This window comes from Ixodes scapularis, unplaced genomic scaffold (genome assembly GCF_016920785.2).
Source record: "Ixodes scapularis isolate PalLabHiFi unplaced genomic scaffold, ASM1692078v2 PGA_scaffold8__174_contigs__length_109621045, whole genome shotgun sequence".
Taxonomy (NCBI): Eukaryota; Metazoa; Arthropoda; class Arachnida; order Ixodida; family Ixodidae; genus Ixodes; species Ixodes scapularis.
This window is the reverse complement of record NW_024609883.1, coordinates 35210786-35233099: the sequence shown is the minus strand read 5'-3', so window position 1 is coordinate 35233099 and position 22314 is coordinate 35210786. Positions and strand designations below refer to the sequence as shown.

General features: G+C 45.8%; 1 protein-coding gene across 1 annotated transcript; it reads right to left on the bottom strand.

Moving 5' to 3' along the window:
* Positions 1-385: 385 nt before the first annotated feature.
* On the bottom strand, positions 386-20796 carry LOC121047409 (protein FAM135A-like). The gene is made up of 9 exons (XM_040502617.2): positions 20739-20796; positions 18004-18063; positions 16179-16279; positions 7622-7713; positions 5601-5701; positions 2746-2897; positions 1730-1840; positions 1544-1660; positions 386-582 (listed from the first exon to the last, which is right to left on the bottom strand). The coding sequence occupies exons 1-9, from the start codon at positions 20792-20794 to the stop codon at positions 386-388; spliced, it is 987 nt and encodes a 328-aa protein (XP_040358551.2). The 5' UTR covers positions 20795-20796.
* Positions 20797-22314: the final 1518 nt, after the last annotated feature.

The following is a 22314-nucleotide window of genomic DNA, read 5'->3' as shown; positions in this document are numbered from 1 at the left end:
AGTTAAACTAAAACCAACCTCGGCAACCGCAAAAAAAAAAAAAAAAAAAAAAACATTAAGCCAGTTTTGACTGGAACGAACTCTAGAACCCGTCACAGCTATAATCTGCTGGAACTGGACACAACTGGAACGAACGAGCAGCTACGAGACAACGGGAGTTCAAAGGGTTTTAAGTTTGAATTTACCTACGTTCCCATCCTCCTTTATAGACGGTCATGCGTTACCGAAACCACATAAGCAGCGTGTAAAGTGGAGATTAAAACATCACCTCGATTAAAGTTATTTGCTGCTACGATAGCCATTACTTTTAATCTTAGCTACTGTTCGAGAGTAATCACCCTATAGATTTGCCACGGAACACCGACGTGCGCAGTCCGTCTTTATCTCAGATAAGATGCTTGACACATGCGATGAACACCAACTTCTGTACCAGGATCTCGTTGTCCAGAGGAGCGGTGTGAATGTTGGAAGACAAGATGGAGCTCTTGAACGGCAAGTGCACCAGGTAGCGGATGACTGTCGTCCCTTGCTTCTCGAGCAGAGGCTTGAGAATGTTGCGACTCATCTCCCGGTAGGCTGCGCCTGTGACGTTCGTCATTCATTCGGAGAGGGCATAACAACTACAGGGCCCTAAACCACTTTCTGCGATAGCCTATATATGATTATAACTCTATCTATGAGCTATAAGCGTCCTAAAATTGCAAACACTGAGACGTTGTGTTGTGTTCGTCCCCTTCTGTGTTCCTGAGTCTCGGGTTTTATTACCATGAATCAACACCAGCTCGCTTGTTTTTTAAGTATTATTGCAAACATTACATACATCCATACCTAATGATCTCTCGTTCGTATCTTGAGGCGTGACCTCCAATCCTGGTGGTCGAGGGAAGGTTACAGCACCCGATTTCCAAACACACCTCTGAGTGCAGCGAACCCTGTTCGGCCGACCTTCCCTCGACCACCAGGATTGGAGGTCACGTCTCAAGATACGGACAAGAGATCATGGAGGCCTTCGCCATGCACCACAGTCACAGCAACTTCGGGTCCCCGTCCATAGGCTTATCCAGGAGGGAGATAAACTTCCTGGGGCCAGAGCTGACGTCCCTCGTTTCTGTGGCTCCAAGCGATTAGATGTCAACCTCACGGGATCGTCCTTCACTCCCTTGCCTCTACACCCTCTCCCATCGCCTTTCCCCCTTTCCAGTCTGGCGACTTTCACCCTCCCCTCCTTCACCTATATATTCAAACTTCGGGTCAATAAATGTTGTTGCTAGTTGGAAGTCTTCATAGTCCGTCCCCCCTTTTTATGTATCTTCCGCATGTTTAAAAACGAGGGAGCTGAAGCCACGGAAGCACTGATGTAAAATTCGCGTAAAAAGCTGAAGTTGGCCGGTTGAGCACAGATTCCTCGCTTTTGAAGGTGCCCACGCTTTACAAATATAATCGAATAATTGGTAATCTTCTTTTTTCTGGACTGAATTGGATTGTCAGTATCTTTGTAATCGATGAACGAAGTCCATGCTCTTCTCCAGCCAAAGTAACTTACCCATTGGTGTGTTGTCTTTCACGATAGCTTTGGTGAGCTTGACATGGGCAGAGTGCAGCGGCACGATGTAGTCCTCAGCGGACCCGAGGAGCAGCACGTTCTTGAATTTTGTCAGTCCTTGCAAACACCACGAAGCTATAAAGCACCCGGAAAAAAAAAAAGGGTTACTCGAAATAAATGACTGACCTCTGTCCTGGCTGAGACGGTACAGGAAAGTGTTTCGGATGTTATCGCTGTCCTTGAGGGCCATCTGCTTGATGGAATCTGTGTTGTCATACCTTCGAAGGTACCACATGCCTGTAAGAAGGAGGGAGAAACGAGGCAAGAATTTAATGTATAAAGATTATTAGACGATTTCTAAGTGGTAAATAGAAGAGCCAATGTCGAGCATCTGAGTGTTTAATTACCCTTTCTAAAGGATACTTTTCTGATCAGCCTAAAAAGACCACGCAGTAATGATTGGGTTTAATTTTCCTTTTCACTTTACACAAGCAAATTGGCATTTGTGACCCAAGTTTAATCTCACGCAACGCCACTGACCAAGAAGCTTCTTGGCCGCGGTCTTAGTTTCAAATATAGAAGAGAACTTTTCTTTCAGTCTCCCTTCCGCAAGACTTAAAAACGTAGTCACAGATATTACCCTGTTAACAGAGTCATGGGGGGGGGGGGGGGGGGAGATTAATTCATGGGGACAATAGTGGAAAGGTTGGACACAAGTACTGCGTAAGCACTCAATTCGGACATGCGGCACCCAGTGCATCGACGAGCATTCAGTTTAGTAAATCGGTCCAGTTGGAGTCCAGTTCCAATCATCTTTTTCATTGTATCTATTCTGCTCCAACGACCACAACTTGTGAAAGGATCGCCTGGAAAAGCAAGCAGTGACGCTCTAAATCCAAGCGAACGTTCGGAAGTGTACTGTACAAAATGTACATTCTTTCGTCCATTCAGAGGCGCATTACAATCGTTCGCTCTCAAAATAGCACGAACGTTATCGGTGTCTGCGACAAAATCAACCTTGTATATAGTGACGTCGTACGAGCTATCGGAGATTTGAAAGCAAACAAGAAAACAAACAAAAAGTGAATAGCTTTTGTTGCTATTTCTCTCACTGATTCGAGCTAGTAGATGATAATCGACGTACGCTTTACGGCGTCTTCCATTTAAGCACCAAAAGCCAACGATAAATAACTTATACGTACCTAGATTGATGATCATGGAAGTGTTGTAGACGGTTCCCATGTGGGGCCCGCTCAGCGACAGAAACGTGTGGAGGTAGCGGTGCAACGGTTGGAGCTCCGTCTTCATCAGGGCGGCTCGGACGATGATATTCCCCATCGAGAAGCCGACAAAACTGAAAAAAAAAAATGAACGCAGTAGACGTGGGCCAAGAAGAAAGCGGGGAGTGACCCCTGTCTCTAAAGTCTTCTAGGTGTCCGCGTTTTCGGTAAACACCGGTAATCTTCGAAAATTTACACCCTGGCAATAAAAGTAATCATGTCGCGTGTATGTTTATACACAGCCGGAAGTTAGTCAGTACGCACTGTCCACGAGGCTTCATGCTTCGGAACACCAAATCCTATCTCCTGTCATTTTTGTTTATCAGTACAGGGACGTTTTTTGTAAGTATTCGATTCATGCCTATGTTCCCTGGAATTTGGGGAATCCTACTCCCATGTCCTATTTTCTTGAACATAAACCCAGATAATCCCCGATTTTTAGTCCGGCATAAAAAATAAACACTGCAAAGCACCCAATATGATGATAATGCAATTAATGCAAAGGTGCAAGTGAGCTGGACAAGAATAACGATAATAATCCCTTTTCCAGGGATTATTATCGTCATTCTTGTCCAGTTTACTTGCACCTTTGCATTAATTGCATTATCATCGTAAGCTTAAAATGCAGACCGTTCACCCTTGTTGGTGTTGGACTGGTGGCGCCTATTGAAACCCATTTGCTCTACTGACGTCTAACTCCTGGTTAGCTCAGTTGGTAGAGCGTTCTTCTGGGATGGAGAGGTCCTTTGGTTCGATAACAGGACCAGGTGGATTTTTTCAGTCGCGCAGCAGTTTGCCCTCCCGCCCCCCTTTTTCCCTTTCTCCAGAGATTATTATTGTTAAACCGAATATATTCGAAAACAAAAATAAACATGGAAAAGTACTGAATATGTATGGTGGGAAACAAAAATGAACACTAAAAAATACCGAATACGTTGAAAACAAAAATGAGCAAGAAAAGCACCGAATATGTTGAAAGACAAAAGTGAACACCTAAAAGCACCGAATATTTTGGAAAACAGAAATAAACACCGAAACTCACCCCGGAATTAAAAAAAAAATTCTACTTCGAAAACACGTAACCCCGCCTATGATGCATGAAACAATATTTAAGAAAAGATCGTTTCAATTTGTTTATATGATATTAAACAGTCAGTTTCGTGAAGAGAACAACGTGGTTTCAATCATTCGCGTTCATATGGTAGGGAAACATCAAATAAAGTATTCGTTATAATTATAATTCAATTAATATGCAAGGTGCAAGCGAGCTGGACAATAATAACGAAAATAATTCCTGGAGAAGGGAAACAAGCGGGACAAAGGACAGACATATGTTTGTCCTTTGTCCCTCTTGTTCCCCTTCTCCAGGGATTATTTTCGTCAAAGTATTCGTAGTTGTTGTTGAGCCCCGCGTTAACTGCGACTTGTTCTGCGTATCGATGCATCCGATGAAATGAAGTGGCACGCTGGACAAGATTCGAACGACACGCAGAGTTTGGCGATCTCATCTAACGCGAACCACCTAACGCTGACATGTCTTGTATACTCAAATAGATATGTATTATCACTACGTTATAGCCATACTTGGTAGAAGTAATTCCCGACAACACCAATCCTGTGGCCACGCTGTTGCTGAAATAATTGTTCCGCGCCATTGCTAAGTATTATGTCACTATGTGAGGTGGGCCTAAAATACGCTTCAAGTTCTCCAGAACAAAACGGAACACGCAGGCTCAAGAAATTTGATTTGTATATGTTCGAATAGCAGGCAGTTAGTCGTCCACAATGGGCGTCTGGGCTCTGGTGTCAAAGCTGTATTTATTTATTTATTTATTTCAAATCCCTCAAAGCCATGGGCGCACTGCAGTAGGGAGTGGGTTACAGGTGAACATACAAGAACTACAACAAAAAAAATATATGAGAATGCAGTAATTATATGCGAATAAGTTATTACAAAATTGACATTGTTAAGACAGATTTAAAATCGACGCCATAAAATGAAGTTACCACCGACGCTGGAAGGGGTTCGGTACTTAAATGAATTGTGAAAAGTTGAAGTTTTACGCGATGGTAAGCCTATCGTGTGTTGCTGATCGAGACGCGGTGATATGTAGAGGGGCGGTATTGGTAGACTTTCACGCAAACGAGGATAATGATAGATTTTGTAAAATAAACACGAATGAGAAAGTTCTCTACGTGATGCGAGGTTGTTCGAACTATACATTTCATCGATGTTACGCTGGCAGTGCGATGATAGTTAGTAAGTATAAAGCGAACATATCTTTTTTGAATTCCCTCAACTGCATGTCAGTACCGGGGTCCTGAATGGAGGGGGCATATTCCAGTTTGGAGCAAACGAGAGTTTTGTAGAGAAGTAGACTTAGAGACATGGGGGATGGACGGAAAGTTTCCTTTTATGAATCCTAACATACGATTGCCATTACTTGTTATGTATATTGAATATGAATTTCCGAAGTCAAGTTAGATGAAATATGAACCTCCAAGTATTTGTATGATGGTGCCTGCCGTAAAGAAATGTGGTTAAGATGGTAAGAAGGAACGTCACTGTGATGTCGAGAAACCCTATCTTACATTATGTATGATGAATTTCGCCAGTGTATAAAACGACGGCTTCTCCGGTCTTTAAGGAGCCTTACTCCCTTCTTTGACGCCTTTGGGCCTTGAAGGTATTAAAATAAATAAACACATAAATTAATTAAATGTCATCTTGATGCAAGTGATGACACTCATTCTATTGTTTGTCGCGTGGAGCATACCTGATTCTGGATGGCTTTCTGGAGTGTACACGGACGTGGTCCGCCACTTCGCTGGCGAGCCTCATGCCGAGGGTGTCGAAGTCATTGAATGTCTCCTCGCGCTGGGAAAGATGACTATTATTAATTCGTTTCACACAAACACTGGAATAAAAAAAAATACTTTTTTGATGCGTCTGGACAGGACACGTATGCCACAAAACAAACTTTCTTGAGAAAAAAAGTAGATCACGAGACTTATTTGAATGACTCCGAAATATTCTTTTATTTCGGGATCGACGTTTTGAAATATATGTATTTTTCGGATTCTTGTCTAACTTAAGATGAGTCTCAAAGACGTAATCGACTCCTTTCAAAACACCATCAAGCAACAATGGTGGACGCCATTTCTTGGGCACGAAGCACGTGATTGGACCCGAGTCTACGCCGAACGCAGGAGCAGCATTCGTGTCCAATGCATGCTCTGACAACGTGCCCAAACATTGGTAGACCCGAATATTTGGAGTATATAAAAAAAAAATAACACGGAGCGTTTTTCTTTTTTTTTTTCTTGGCCGGGGGGGGGGGGGTATTCTTTTACATACGTTCCCCATCCAGGCACTCGACAAAATGTTTTGGGGAGTTTGGGAGACTTCCCCATATTTCATTTTGGGGTTACCCCCTCGAAGTGTGAGCATATTTTGGATTAGCTTCATATCCAAAATCCGTCTCGCGACGTCAATGTTACACTATTTTTTTCGGGCGGAGTTGGAGTATTAAGGCACCTAAAAAGATTTTCTGGAGGGAGTTTAGTGTCCCTTTAAGACTGCGCGCCTAACGGGTACCTATTTCCCACCACTGTACACGCACGCACGCACACACACAAATGTGGGCAGCCTTGCTCAAGTGATTTACATATACGGTGCTTGACATGGAAAGCTCGTGGAACCTATAATTCAATTAATTCCGGGCCAGCCTTTTCAGCTGTAGGAATAGGTATATAATTTGACGTTTTTATTGAGAGGTTTCGGTCCTAACGCGCTTATCTCGTTGGCTTTGCGAAATGAACTTTCAACAGAAATCCGACTGCTGCCTGCAGTTTGTATGGCTGGCAACAGCTGGCAACAGCATTTTAACAGTGTCCCCCAAATTCTACACAAAAATTTAAAATTATGTAAAAAAATATTTATGCAGTACTTTTACATTGTACACAATATAAAGGCAAAAAATATCAATGATTTAGTTAGTTCGCTAATGCGAAGCTACATCCGATAAATATTATACCCCTCCTCCTTAGGTGTTGTAAAAGCTTGGTCTGCTGGGCAAGTTGGTAATGGACATTCATATTAAAAATAGCGCAAAAGTTTTTGTCCCGTCTCTTTTGCGCTATTTTTAATATGAATCTCCTTAGGTGGCATTGGTTCATTGTCACTTCTCGCGTACGTACACAACAGACAGACAAGCTTCACGAGAAAACTTCAAAAAGGTCGAACTTGGTCGAACTCGAACCATTGGCAGATTCTCGACATCTCTACTGCACAGTACTTCCAAGGAAAAAATTATCTTAAAGGGATTGTATGGTCAAATTTTGTATTCAAGAAAACATTTATACCTCATTGGCAATGGCTGTAGGAGTATCTTCCACGACAAATCTGAATTTCGTGTGATTCCCTAACCGAGTAATTTCAAATGGAACGCTGCGGTGCTTTGGGAGCACTGTTTTTCCGGGGAGGAGTGAGGCATCGGATGTGACAATTGCGAGCCTGGTGTGACATCAGATGCAGGCCGGGAAGCGCAGTCATTGACCATTGCAAAATTTGGCATGGCGTTTCGTATAATTATCCGTCATTATTTACACTAAAGTTGGGTGTCGTTTAATGGAATAAAAATGACCTATGTTAATCATTAAGCTCCCGCCACGTTACCATCACAAGATCTTAAGAACTTTCGGTTTTCACCGGACAATCCCTTTAATAGAGATTATGAAAAGAGTTGTACTGGGTGCAACAGCGTAAGGAATTCTTTGGCTATGAAATTATGTTCACCTCGTTTACTCTGGACATGAGGAAGCGAAGATTGGCGCAAGGCTGGGAAAGCTCCAGGAACGTGCGGAAGAGTCTCAGGTCAGTCGAGCATCCTGCGAATCGTTTCACAAAAAAAAAAGAAGTATAAAAAGACGTTACTTTGCTAGGTCGTTGTTATCCAAAGGACGGGAATGTGAACAATCTTCATATCCTGCAATTTGCACCTAGATTTTGTCACACCACTCGTGGCCTCTTATTGGTTAAGCAGAAACGGAGTTTTGACATCTCCAAGCAAGACCCAAGCCTTCACTCGAGTATTATGTAAACTGCCCACCACGCAACCCAAGATTTCGATTTGGAAAGGCGAATCATGAGGATGGCCTCCTTGGACAGCTTCTCATTTTTTGGCCGAATAGTGCCTACAGAGGTTTGATCATGAGTAAAGCTAGGAAATAATTCAAATAACATGTGCATCGTTGGAGTTCACCTGGTATGTTTACCCAGGGAAAAGTAGACATCATCTTGAGACACCCTTGGGCACGTTGGCAAGAATAAGCCCAATAGGAGCTTGCTACAGATATCTTCTTATTCGCTAAGTACACATTGTGTCCCGTGCTCGGTATAGTAGATTATCTGCGTGGCCTTTGATGACACAAAACGAGTGCAATACCGTTTTTTTCTTTTTGCTTCAGATTTTTTTTTCGGTATTAGTGCTTTGGATGAGTCCACCCTCAGAAAACGACAATGAACGATCCCTATATTACGGCTGCGATGGAGTGACGTCAGGCTTATCCTAAAGAAAACAAAGAAACTGTTGTTCTCCTCACCAAACGGCGGCATTATGTTGGTTCAATAATGGCGAAATGTCTGCCCGAATCAATTGCTTCGCGAGATTGATCCAAGCGGAAACAACGCCATTCTTATATAGCTCGATCGGACGTTGACTCGGTTGCAAGCTTGGAAGAAATGCTTTTGGGACGTGTCTCCTTTGCTCCCTATACATCAAATATAGCTGGTATCGCCGACGTGTTTGTCTGGAGATGGAAGCGATACGCCTTTGTGCCGTGCTCCAGACAAATTGGCGTCTCTTGCTCTGGCCATAGTTTACGTTCCACGTATTGATTGGACTGGTTCGGGGATCAGATCTTAACGCTGAACTGACTTTATGGCGTACGTGTTGCCGGTGACACAAGGACTGCGCTTCTTATTGTCTAAGACCCGTAGTCTTATATTTACGGAGTTACGCAACCACTTGTTACTATAGACGTTGGCCAGCAGCCACTTTCCAAAAGCTCGTCTAGCCACTGTGGATAAAAAAAGTTTTGTTGTTATAGTTTGGCAGCCATGGACAGCAAGGCTTCTCTAGCTACGTTTGATTCACCTGCATCTTCTGCACCGGTGCAGAGGGTGCAGGTAAATCGAATGCAGCTTCTATCAGACGTCTTATCAACGAGGTAGAGGGGCTTAGAGTAATAAACCGGAAGTTCGAAAGTGGCTGACTCCCCCCCCCCCCCCCCCCCGGTTGCCGCCATGTTGTACGCCAAAGTGACCACTCGTCACGTGACCTCACAAGAGCCGTGACGTCACCGGTAAGATGGCAGCGCCCAGAGCTGGCGGATGCGAGTTTGTTCGGTGCGCTGTAGCCGTGATGTTCCGCTGCTGTCCGACGATTTCGGGCTTCTTCGAGCTCGCTGACGAAGGTATAATGTGAATGTATGAAGGAATTACATTTTATATTCTTTTTGCGCAAGATCCCTCTTGATCATCTAAATATAAACACATGTGAGACAGCATCAGCCGTATCGCCGTACCGGTGCTCGGATTCCCAAATGTGTTCGAGGATCGATGGAACTTTGAGTGCTTTTAGCTTGAAATTTTCGGATTCCCTTAGTTTTGTCTGAACGTTGGAATGTCTGCAAATCGGCGCGAAATGTATGCGTCGGACTTAGGGCCTAGGAGAGTTTGTTTCAGCTTTAGGTAACCGCATAATCACAGCAACTTTTAGAGAGAAAGCTCCTGCGATCTTTACGTTTTGTACGTACTAATCCACTATTTTTGCGATATAACTTTTAGCGTAAAATATTCTCATTTTTCTAGCTTCGTTTGACGGTTGGAATCTCTGAGTATTGAAGCGAAAGGTATACGTTGCATTAGGACCTAGGGGAAGTTGTTTCAGCCCTGCGTCACCGAATAACCAGAGCAACTTTTAGCGAGGAAGCTCCTGCGATCTTTAACCTTTTGTGCCAATTGAGGATTCTACATTTGATCGCAATACTTTTTTGAGGTGAAAAGCTGGCGTTTGCTTAAATGACGTGCACGCGAACTCTTACAAAGCATTCGAACCAATCATTCGGAAAAAAATGCTAATTACTTATGTTTATGAAACAGTTTATTTGTCCTCTTGGAACTGAGAACAACGCAAGTCTTCACATTTTTTCATTATTAGTGCACCAAATGTTGCATCCCGTGTCCCTTAAAAATTAGTATTAGTAGGCTCTTTACCGTGGCAATCGGTATCAATAGTTCACAGTAACCACCATCTGCATGATCAGACTCCTCTTAGATGGTTGTCTAATTCATCATTCTAACACACAGAATCTTTAAAAAAAAATGCAGCCCCACTCTTTGGAGGTCCAGAAATTAAACCACACATATCATTGATTCGTTCAATGTAATGCAACTTGGAAATAGAAGACTAACTGCACATTTTTCACTTTCGTAGGAGTTTTGGCAGGGTAATGTTTATCATCAAGAGTGCATTCTATTAGTAGGTCAATCATTTACTTGTTCTAATTACCTGGACAAGATGACTCATATTTGTGTTCATACCTTGCCCGAAGAGCAGTCTTGTTGAAAAATCTGGACTACCATTCTTTTCAGTCTCTTCAATAGACTTTTTTTCAAAAGTTTGGGCTGCCTATATTTTGTTTCACCATAAATGAGAAAAGGGCAACCGCCACAACGCCCTCCAGCCAAGCAGGGAGACGGAGTGATGGTATGTGACAAATCTGTGGAGATGAGCTCTCTGATGATATGTTGCCATGTGCGTCTCTCCAACAGGCATATTGGTTCACTGAGACTGTAGCCTTCGCCGTTTGCCAAATTCTGATGAAACGAATCACAGTAGGTACTACTCTAATTACCCAAGGCCCTCATACTTTGGGCATCTGTTCGACAAGAATGTTATGTCAGCAATCAATGTGAACTCGACTCAGCGCCTATTGGACTCAAATGCTGCATAAGCGTATAAGACAATTATTAGACCTGTGTTAGAATACGCGTCTGCAGTGTGGAGCCCATGGCAGAGCTCTCTGGTCAGAGAACTCGAAGATATTCAGTCGCTAGCTGTGCGTATAGTTTTTTCAGATTTCAGACGAACTACGTCTGTGACCGAACTTAAAAGGAGAGCCAATATAAGCCCTCTGTCAAACAGAAGAGAGAGCCAACGGTTGAAGCTGTTCTTCCAGATTTTCAAGAACTGTATAAAAATTGATGGCTCCGTTTACTTAAAACCAAAAAGTTTTTACTCGGAACGCTTGCATCACACAAAGACCGTAGCCCCTATTAAAGCTCGAATAAATAGCTATAAACAATCTTTTTTTGTGCATACAATTGATTTGTGGAACAGCCTTCCCGGGGATGTTGTCGATATTGATTCACTCTGTTCTTTCGAAAAAGCCGTAGATAATATTTTTCAGTGCCAAGATTGCTTTTATTGCTCTTATGAAATTATTTTACTGTCTTTATTTTTTATTACTGCTGTTACATTTACTGCTATACTGTTATTGTTATTACTAGTATTACATTTGGTTACTGTATTGTTTCTCTTCTTTCGAATATGTCGTAGATATTAATTTTCGGTGCTAAGATTGCTTTTTGTTTAGAACTGTTGTGTTTATAATGTGCATGTGTGACACTGTATCACCCCACTCCTGCCTTGGCCCTATATTGGGCTGGTAGTATTGATAAATAAATAAATAAATAAAAGCGTTCGACGTGAACTGGGGCCCAATTGTGTGCTTTACGCCGAACAAAAATGGTGACAGTCATGTTGCTTGATCGTGTTTTGCAAAGGGTCTATTGTGTCATACGTATAGAAAATGTCCTGCTATATAACAATGCATCAACACATACTATTATACTAAATGCTGAAAAGTGTGTTTGTACAGCAATAATTATTTCTTACGGCTACAGCAATAATGGCTACAGCAATAATTATTTCTTACGAGTGTAATATTTATTTTCGGTAGCTGGGCCCGATTTGTGCTCATTAATGTCAGTGTGCTATGATGCTATTATCGTGTGTACTTTTAAGTATCCTATCTGCAATGCCTACAAAGGCCATTAGAGAGAATAAGTTAATAAATAACATTTTCACATCAGTGGAGTTGGTTGTCGGATGCACCGCATGTTCAGTAGAGGTGGGACGAGTGCAGCCGCATGCAACAAGTCTGCCAGTATGTTACGTCCCATCAATTAATATTGAGGGGTCAGAGATGCGAGTGTCCTCAAAACGTCCAGCGCGTGCAGTGAAAACATTTCTTGGTGTATACTCTGAAGGCGTAAAGGCGAGCGGAAATATGTTTTTTTGGTTAGCGTATCAAATGTTTATTTCCAATTGATAACATAATTATGGATTCTTAGCATATGGTTCCATAACGAGTTCTTTTTGCGTCCGTCTCGTGTCAGGCGTTCAGTCGTAGTACCTGTGCTCCTTGTTGTCGGATAACGCTCCTGGCAGGTCAGTGTTCAGTTTGGTCGAGTGGTAACTTTGACTGACTGATGCTGTCTTGTACGTCATGTGCCGCCACTGACATCTGATGCACTGAAGCTGCAGGGCTGGCTTCTAATCCGCAAATTTTTCTGGTAGTTTTCTGCGTTAGGTGCAGCAAGCTCGGGCATGTACTGCTTACGTGGCTGAGGCATTTGCTGTGTCGTTGACTTGATGGCTGGCAACAACGTTTGTTTGCTATCCAAGCCATTTCACCTCCGTTCCGTAATGGCGATTCCTTTTGCATCCCGCGGCCAGTGCAACTCGTGAAAGTCTCGTGTGGCAGAGTCAAGTCGGGTGATGCTCGGTGTCCACTTCTGGGAACAACCAACCATTCTATTTCTTTAAGTCACTCAGCGGCCATTCTCTCTCTAAGTTGGAAACTGCGTGCTTCGTGAAGTGGACACAGATAATTGGTGTCAGCAAAATATTAGGCCTTGTTCTTGGATGACAACCGACACCAAATCAACTGTCACTGTATTGCCGCTCATCTGCTTTGTCGTGTTTACCTCCCGTCGAGGTGATGGGGATCAGAGGTTTTGGGGTAATGCCGGCACCAGGGACAAAAGGCCGCCGAAGATAATCCTCAATGTCCCGCGGTCGCTCCTCGAGACGTGGTCAATGGCCGTTCGGCACGAACCCTCGCAGGCCAATTCATTGGTACGGGCACCTGCGGTAGACATGGTCAGCCTCATGCAGTGGTAGCAGAGTGGTTTTCGGTTGGCCATTCGCAACACCTCCATTTTCCTCGGTGTACTTTGTTCAGCGTGGACTTACTCTGGCTCTTCCCGATGTCGGGAATGCTTCGGCGTCGGGGTGTCTCGTTGAATTTGCATTGAATACTAACGGGTATCCGGTGGCGGTCGTCCTGCCATTGTGGCGTAAGTCGCCCTCGGTTCGTCAGATGCCGCCTCGCTCGCAGAAGTCTTCGGTTGAAATTCCTGTCGAATTCGTTTCGGAACAATCTCGGATATCAAAATAAAAGCCGGGTTACTGATGGCAGGAAGTAGCTTCCTGATCTCCTCCCAGACAACGTCGTGGATGATGTCACGGATGCCTGGGGGGCTCGCGTCGAAGTTGCAGCTGGAGGACTCGAGTGTCGAAACGCCGGGGAGTTATTGATAGTGACAGGCTCTGGCATGCAGTTCATGTTCAATTTTGGAAGCTTGAGAAATATGTACCCTTCGACTGTTGTCGGGGGTTGCGGACAAGGCTGCCAAAGGTGTTGTCCTTCAGATGAGGGACATGGGATTCTTAGCTTCTTGTCTTCTGTAGCATCAGGGTCGGTGTGGGTGCTCGATCAGGCGCAAAACATCCTCCACGAAGGCGGTGACGCTCTCGTTGGGGCTGTGTCCTGGTCAGAATCAGGAATTCGGCTCTCTCTCGTCGATGTTGGCTGGCGAACGTGCGCTTTAGCTCGATCTTTCATATTTCCCTTCCCACACCGTTAAGGAGGATTCGTGGTTCTCAAACCAGTGCCTCGCAGTTTCGTCCACGAGAAGTACAGGTTCTGCAGGAGCTGGTTGTCCATCTACCCACTGTGGCGGGCGACACGTACATATTGTTCAATCCAGTCCTCGACGTCTTCATACACCTTGTGTGAAAGGGAGTCGGAGTGTGAAGTGTGACGGGTATGCAAACAATGACAGGAGCGGGCGCGGTTTGCTGCTACAGGTTTGTCATTGTTGGCTTGGCCAGCTTCGGTTTTTGGAGCAGGAAACCGAATTCTGGTGGTTCTTTCTGTAGCAGCGACTGGCTCGGATTTCAGGTACTTCTTTGTGTATTTTCGAGGTGCGTTCTTGCGGTACTCGCTCGCCTTGCAGGTTGTCTGCCGGGCTCGGGACAGGATTTGGTTCACGGCTCGCCGGGGGTTTAAGACGCGGAATAGTCCGCCACCCATGTCCCGTTATAGGGCAAGTCGGCTGAGGAGCCGCCAGGTTGCGCACAGAGTGAAGGGCTGTGGGTAAAGTACCTCCGCCAGAACATACAATGACAGTCGAGCATGGCCTGAGATTTTCCAGAATAGTAAATATTTGTAGAAGATAGCTCTAGAGCAAGCATCCGTGACAATATAACAAAACTGACAGAAGGAAGTGTATCCTGACCAATAAAGAAGCTGCACTGCTTTATTGTCATTCTGTCTGAATAAATCCTCTCCTTCAGGGTTTGGCGACTACCGTGGACAAGCTGAAATAAAATGGATGTGGGAGCACTTTTCTGGTAATGAGCCGCTGCAGACTGACGATGATATGTCCATACAGCTTGCAATTCGTATAAGGGGTGTTGATGAAACGTTTGTATCGACGAAACGTGCGACATATCAGCGGAATCCATAACAACTGCAACACATGCGCTCTGTGAAAATGCACGTCTACGCCAGAACAATTTAGGATGCAGCACAGCATCACCTAAAGCACGGCACAGGAACTACCACCCTGAAGGCAGCTCTCCGGTGCGCCGCACACCTGTGCTCCGTGAAAGTGCACATTTACGCTGGAACAATTCAGAAAGCAGCACACCATCATTTAGCACGGTACAGGAACTACCAGCTTCAAGGCAGCTCTTCGGTGCGCCGCACAACCAAAGTGAATCTCCGGTTGTTTGAACGAAGTGGCACCACGATTGCACACTGCCAAGCCCGACTCACGCAATTTCCATATCAAAACTGTGTATCCAAACACATTGCACACGCTTCACTGGAGATTTTGAAGATGCCAATGGTCAACGAGGGCACAGAAAAGCCACCTTAAAATTTATCCTATAGAGATATCCAAATCAATCTGAGGTCCGAGCAACGCAGGGCCGATTGTCTATTTCGTGGCAATATCCCTGTCGATCACCTGCGAAATGCACACCGTTTTTTTTTTTTTTTTGCATTTTAACGCTATATGTGCGTGAGACACCACGCTGAACTCTAAAGTCGCTTTCGACCGGCCTAATATGACGGCTTCCTCATCTGTAATCAACTCGCTGATACGAACGACAACGAACAAAACATCCGACAAGCTCCGGCAAATGCTTTGGCCCAGCTGGGGCCAGCCGCTGCCTGGGCGCTGCCATCTTTCCTGTGACGTCACGTATTTGGCTTGGTCACGTGACGAGTGGTCTCATTTTCGTACAATGGCAGCGGCCTTGTGTGGGTCACGAGTACAGACCGGGGCCCTGTTTTATCGTTCTCTCTCTATCTCGTTGCGTCTTACAGACGCCAGTAGCAAGATGGTGGCGCCCAGAGGCCGTACTTTGAAACGTCTATACACCTTTACAGCACTTATCACCCAGGCAAAAAAAAATGACCAGTCATCTGGCTTCGGCGGACGCGTGCGTAGCGTCTAATCTTTTGCTGACGAAAGCGACTGCGCATGCTCAGAACGCGTTCCACAGCCCAGGAATCAAAGATGGCAGCGCAGAAGGCGATTATCGAAATAGCCAGTTAATCCCCGAAACCATGATCTGTTGAAAATGCGGAGTAGGCGGCGCTGTGTCACCCGAGTTGTTAGTTGTGTTCAAATTTCTGAACTAATAATAATAAAAAAAAGGAAACAAAATAAAAGAAACGGTGCGGTGAAAATGTTGTCAATCAAGATGCGCCAAAAGGGACATCGTCACGGCGTTAATCGCCTTTGTGCGCTTTCTATATCACTGACGGAATCAATCACGCACAGTAAATGCGCCGCTATACTGTGCTTTTTGTTTTCAGTGCCTGCATGGTGTAACCGATGATTGCCGGCCCACAAAGACAACGAGCGCGTGACGATGCCCTTTTAGGTTTGCTCACTGGTTCTATGCATCATCGAACCATAGACTCACCGTACAGACCGTTTACCATGACGATAAGGTGCAAGCTGTCCGAAGCTGGGGCCTTGAAGAGCTTCGGGAAGGTTACAGCCTGAAGTCCGGCAGTGTCTGGGCTGAAAATCACCGACTGTCGATTTGCATTGCTTGCCGTTGAAGATCGTTGGTGCAATTTTTGGCGTCATCCACTTTGCGTCACATTCCCTTCCTCACCAATATTCCTCGCGACAAAAACTTCGACAAGCCGTAATATAAAATACTTGAATTTTAAACCGTACAACCGACCTTTCACGCACGTGCTGCCAATGTGAGCGTGCGACTTCGGCGCGTCTGGCGTTTAGACAATTCAGGAGGATAGGCCCGGTCGATTTTATGCTCGTTTAACCGTATTTTTTGAGTCATACTCCGTGCTCGATAAATATTCCGGGGGGGGGGGGGGGGGGGGGGCAACGTCTTTACCTGTTGCCTAGTTCGAATATAAAATACTCTTATACACAACACACCTTGACAAGTGCCTGTTTAATTAGCTCACAAAGAAGCTTGTATCATACAATATCATCATTACTATTCTCTGTCATTCGCGAACTCTACCACGCCTCGTCATAACAAGCGATAAAAAAAAAAATCCTTGTATCCGCACCTGTTGATTGTCCGCACCGCGTACAATTTTAACTCCTAAACTGTGGACCGCGAAAAAGACTGTCTGCAAACAGATTCGAACGGGAGTCACCACAATATCCGTGATTCAAATGCCGCTTCGCACGCGGCATTCGAACCACGGAAATTGCAGTGATTCGTGTTTGCAGACCGTCTTTTTGTATGATGCATGAGAAGCGTGACCCTGGCTTTAAACATATATAACCTGCGCACCACAGCCCCGGAAAATGCGGTACTCCATTTCACTTTACGATGAACCACAGCGGACCCTGGAGCGCAAGTTCGTCTGCTTCTCGCGCAGCTAGGGGCTGCGGTGACGTCAGTAAGCCGAGCTCTGATTGGCTCTGATTGGCAGGATAGTGGGTTGACCTCAAGGCGGCTATCCTTCCAATTAGAGCCAATCAGAGATCGGCAATCTGACGTCCCCACAACTCCTGCGCAAGAAGCAGAAGAACTTGCGCTCTGCATAAGCCGTCCCAACCAATCCAGCGCGTGACTTATCACGTGACTATGCTCCCTTCGCGTCGCTGCTCCCCACCCTTTTTATTTCAAAGGTCACGTGACACTCACCCAGCATTATATTGGCCTAGATGACTCGTAGCAGCCTTTGCGGTCCATCGTAAGGTAAAACAGAGTATAGCTGGTGTTCTATTTTTGTTCAACTGTGATACGGTATTTTAATGCATTAACTGTCCCGCGGAGCGAACCGACGTTATCAGCTTTTGAAGCCGCGCCAAACGGCACCTAAATTCTCCTGTAGCGAAGCCCGTAGTTTTTAGCAGCAAGTTGATGGATAACTCCTATTGGCAGCGCGCTCGGCGTGGTTCCAAGGAACGCCACCCTACACTCCATGGCGCTGCGGCCCCCGCCGAGAGGAGCAGAAACAGCCGAGGCGCCAAGAGTATCAGAAGCGGCCGCGGCGCAAAGAACGATATTCATGCTTTCGCATTCACAACTCGCAAGAAAGAACTGCTTAGTTGTCCTAGGAAATCCTTCAAGAATAATCGATGTAGGGTTTTACAGGTGGGAGACTTTTGGCGATTGGTCACATCGGAATCGATATAATCTCTTCCACCCTTACGTCCAGGAATTCCAACGGGAATGTGACATTTTGCGGGAACTCGACGGGCGTCTAGCCTAAAAGCGGTCGCTGTTCGTACTTGACTTAGTGTTGGTAACTCACGTCTGCCACATTACTGGAAGCTTGATTGTATCGAAGAGTTCTCGCTTCAGTCGCAGGAACCTGAAAACGTGTTAGATTTTAGAACCCGCGCTATTATAGCGGCGAGATTTTTCGGTGGCGCCGTCGTATGGCCCCCTCTCGTGACGTCATTACCTTGCGAACAAGTTCTATGGTGTTTGTAAAGAGCATGATAGCGCTCTGAAACCAACACTGCCAACACCGTCAAAATTGAAGTTCTTACATTCCTCCTATTTCCGTCGATGAGAGATCCTTTGCTGACGTCATAGTCAGCCTCCGGCCAATCGGGGAAGGCCGACTGCAGCGACGCTTTCGATGGCGCACGTCGCCAGTACGGTTTTCTTAGGTTGCGTTATGTTTCAAGGCCTTACTTACGCCTGCTTAAATCGAAAATTTCCTGGACATCCGTGCTTCGTATGATTCGTGGAAAATAAAATTCAAGCAGTAACTTCACACGCCGCATTCGAAGCATGAGGGTACCGTTGACTCGTAACGTAATGTAAATAAATAAATAAATAAATATAAAGGGCAACTCCGGTTAAAAGTCGAACCAAAATAAATGACTGATATCGATTTATGGAGACTATATACGAACACTGCCAAATAATGCACTAAGGGGAAACCGCGATCTAAAACCGATATGAAAATGCTACCTCAAGCTTCTCAAGGGGCGTTCAGCGGGTTGGCTGTTTGTCAAGCAACCTTGGGCCCCGATGCCATCTTTGCACTCAAGGAGGTTACATGTTAGTACTGGCACTTCTCTTATCGTGTTTCTCTGCTGCGTTTTCAAATTTCCCAGCGGGCGATTTCTGCTCGTTTTGTTGTGTTTTAGCGGCCGTAGTTTGCAAGTGCTCCTCAGCCATCGCGTAGGAAGGTAATTGACTCCCTGCTCGAGGGAAGGGGGGGGGGGGGGGGGGGGGGGGAGGGGGCTCAAGCGTGTTGGGGTGGCGAAGGTGGCATTCCGAGTTGGCCATAGTTTGGTCTGTTCTTTCTCAACGCGAGCTTATGATTAACATTCACAACGTTCCTGCGACGTGCATTGCACACCACCAAGATTGTAGCTCGTCTCTGAAGATAAGTGGGGACTTGTCCTGAGCCTGAGCTCACAATCCCCTTCCCCCGTCACGATTGGATGACTTTATCAAGAAATCGTGATGTATCCCATTCCTTTAATAAATACGTTTTCACACTCACTCCTGCGCTGAATGGACCTTTCTGCAGACACCAGTGCCACGAGTGAGCGCTCCGGGGCATTATGAAAACTGTGAGGGGCGTTGCGTCCTTTTAGCAAAGCCAAGACTAGCCTAGTAGAACTTTTGCATGCTAGGTGGCGCACGCTACCGCCCGAAATGCAAGAGCATTCTTAATCCATTCATGCATTCAGTCGAAATAACGTCCTGGGAACATTTGTGAAAACAAACTGCGCTTTTTTTTTTATTGGCGAGGGTTGGATGCGTGAGTGAAACCTCGCTCTTTTGGCACGTGGCCTACGCGCGACGGCCCATTAAAAAAAACAAAGAAAAGAACGGTGGCCTGTCTAGAACAATGACCAATCCAGGAAAGGTAAGTGGACAGACAGACATGCTGTGGTTAAGGGTTTCTCACCTTATGTGGACAACGCAGCGCAGCACGGGGCGCTGCAAAGATTGCCGTCTGCCGTACATATGTGGGCCCAACGCGAACATGGGCAACGTGTTTCTCACAGGCGGTACGGCTGTAGTAGCAGACGACAGAGCAGCGACCCTCACTATTCCCATAGAGCCTCACGCGCGCCGCTTGAGGGCGCGCGCTACTTTCCAGAACGATCCGGCTGGAAACTTTATGAATGTGTATTAATATTTGCTGCAGATGTTTGAAATGTACGAAGGAAATCAGTATCTTACTTGACTGATCGGAGCTGTTCTTGCGACTAGGGCAGTCGTACGTTTTGCGACACCGCGGTAGGAACTTTGCGCACACAATGGTCATGCAGCTGATCACAGGCGTTGCCATCACGCTCGAGCCGATAGTTTCCGTTTCGCCGCAGGCCCCCGAAACAAAACTTTAAAGATAGGATATTTAGAAAACTATACACAAGACATTTTAAAGAAATTACACCTCGCACTTCAGGGACACTTTCTTCATTAAAACCATTCGTAACCCTAAAATCTAGAAAATGTACCGTATTTACACTTTAAGACTGCCGCTCACACAGAAAGTTTCTTACATGTTATTACGTTACGTATAGGTCTTCGCAACGCCGATGCCTCGAATGTCGTGTCTCAGACTACTCCTTGAACTGGTTGCCACGCTTGATTCGAATCAAAAATGTCTCGGTGACTCCCGACGCAAGCCGACGTAAGCGTTCGTAACATAATGCAATGCAGGAAACGGTGCCGTGTAAACCGGCGTTTAGGCGGAGATGTTGACGCATGTGTGCAGTTTTTTTTTCCTGCATACTTCAGTGACCCCAAGGTTGTGTTCCGTGTGATCGAGTATCTAAAAAACGGACATGCGTAAAGGTGGGTGTTGCTACGCGCAATAACAGTTCTGGCTGTTACACCTTCACATACTGTCGTGAAAAGCTGTAGTGCTTTTTTTTGTATTTTACCAGTCATCAGGTGCTGTCATCATCGAGTACACAACGAGTACCACCAACCCAAGAAAGACATTGAGGTATCTGCAATACAGACAAAAAAAAAAATCTAGAGGACACATTTGGAAGCAGCTCAACTCACCTCTCTTCTTCGGGAACCTCAACCTGACCGTAGCAGTAAGTCTTGTACAAGTTCATCAGGCCCGTGGAGTGCTCAATCTGCGAGGCGCTGGGCTGGTAGAAGTCGACCACTCGGAACTGTCGGCGACAGTTGCAAACCTCGCTCTCCCGATGTGCAGGGAGCGCCAGAAGTTCCATGCTGCCACTGGAGACGGACGCGGTGGCCGAATACAACGAATGAGACCTCTTCTCTGGAGTAGGGTCCCTCATCGGTGACGAGGAGCTCGCTGCATGTTAACGTCGCACGTTTTAAGGGGTACCGTGATTTTCGTACTCCACCTTCTACGTTACGTTGCAGCGATAACAGAGCTATATAGTTGTGAGACCGTGTGAAATGAAAGAAAGTTGAGACTGATGTTTTATTTCAAGGTAGTCGAATAAGGTATATATGTTGTAGATTAAGAAAAGCGGGACATGTTCTCTTTATGAACAAAACTAATTCCGCCAGCCTGCAGCGAAACTGAGGTTTTTGATAGCCACAGCCCTTTATCGGACACCGAGATACGCCGAAAGCATAAAATGGTTTCATTAAAAACGTCACAGAAGCAGTCCTGGCGCTGCTGGTGGCGCAGCTGCAGCGAAACGCGACGCGGAAGCGTGTCCTTGACAAGGCGCCATTAGCGAATTGTAGTAGATCATTTCCGCCGCCCGCTAAGCACGCGGATAGCGCTCCGTAATCCGCCACAAGACCTTGAACTATGCAGACAAGGCTGGCGGCGCGCATGAGCAGCTGCGGCGTTTTTTTTACGGATACCGTAGCGGAGGAGAAAAACGGTCTACTACAACTCCCTACTAACGTCCCTAGATAACGCTATGTGAGGTAGCGACAAGTCCTCCTACCCCGCCTTCCTACCCTCGCTCCTGTCGTCTCCTAGCGCGCGGTCGTCCATGTTCTTCCTAACTTGCCCACCGTCACTCTGTTCGAAATCTTCCGAGTTACTCAGGCGGGTAATGTCACATGACAATCCAGATTTAAACACGCTGTACGCGGGTAGTTTTTTGAACGCCAAGGTACCAAACCGTTTCTCGAGAGTGCAAGTCGTGTCGAATCCGCCATGTTCTTCCTAACCGGAAACCAGCGTTACTAAAACACTCAGTTGGGAAATTTGTCCTTACAACCTGGGTCACTGGCGTTGACTGGCGTCCACCGAAACCGAGCTAAATACGATAACAGCGCCACCCTTTAGCGACGAGTCGAAACATGAAGTATGCTTTATATGGGGACTGCTGGTCACTGAATGCCGCCAGAGTACGTAAACTCCCAGCCTCAAAGTGCCAAAATGGCGGCTCAATTTTTTTTTTTTTAAGGGCGAAGCTTTTTAGGGTTTAGCTTTGTCCGTCCGGCATCCGTGCTCACATCGATCTTGCTCGTGCTCGTGCTCGTGAGCTCACGTGCTCACGTGCTCGTGTAGGGCAAAAAAAAAACTAAAAAGAACAACAAAACAACCGCATCTCCACGTGGTGAATGATGTTGATTGGGGCGAAGCTCTGGTGGTGCTTGTCTGCGTAGACGCTGAGCCGCAGCATGCCGAGCCTTT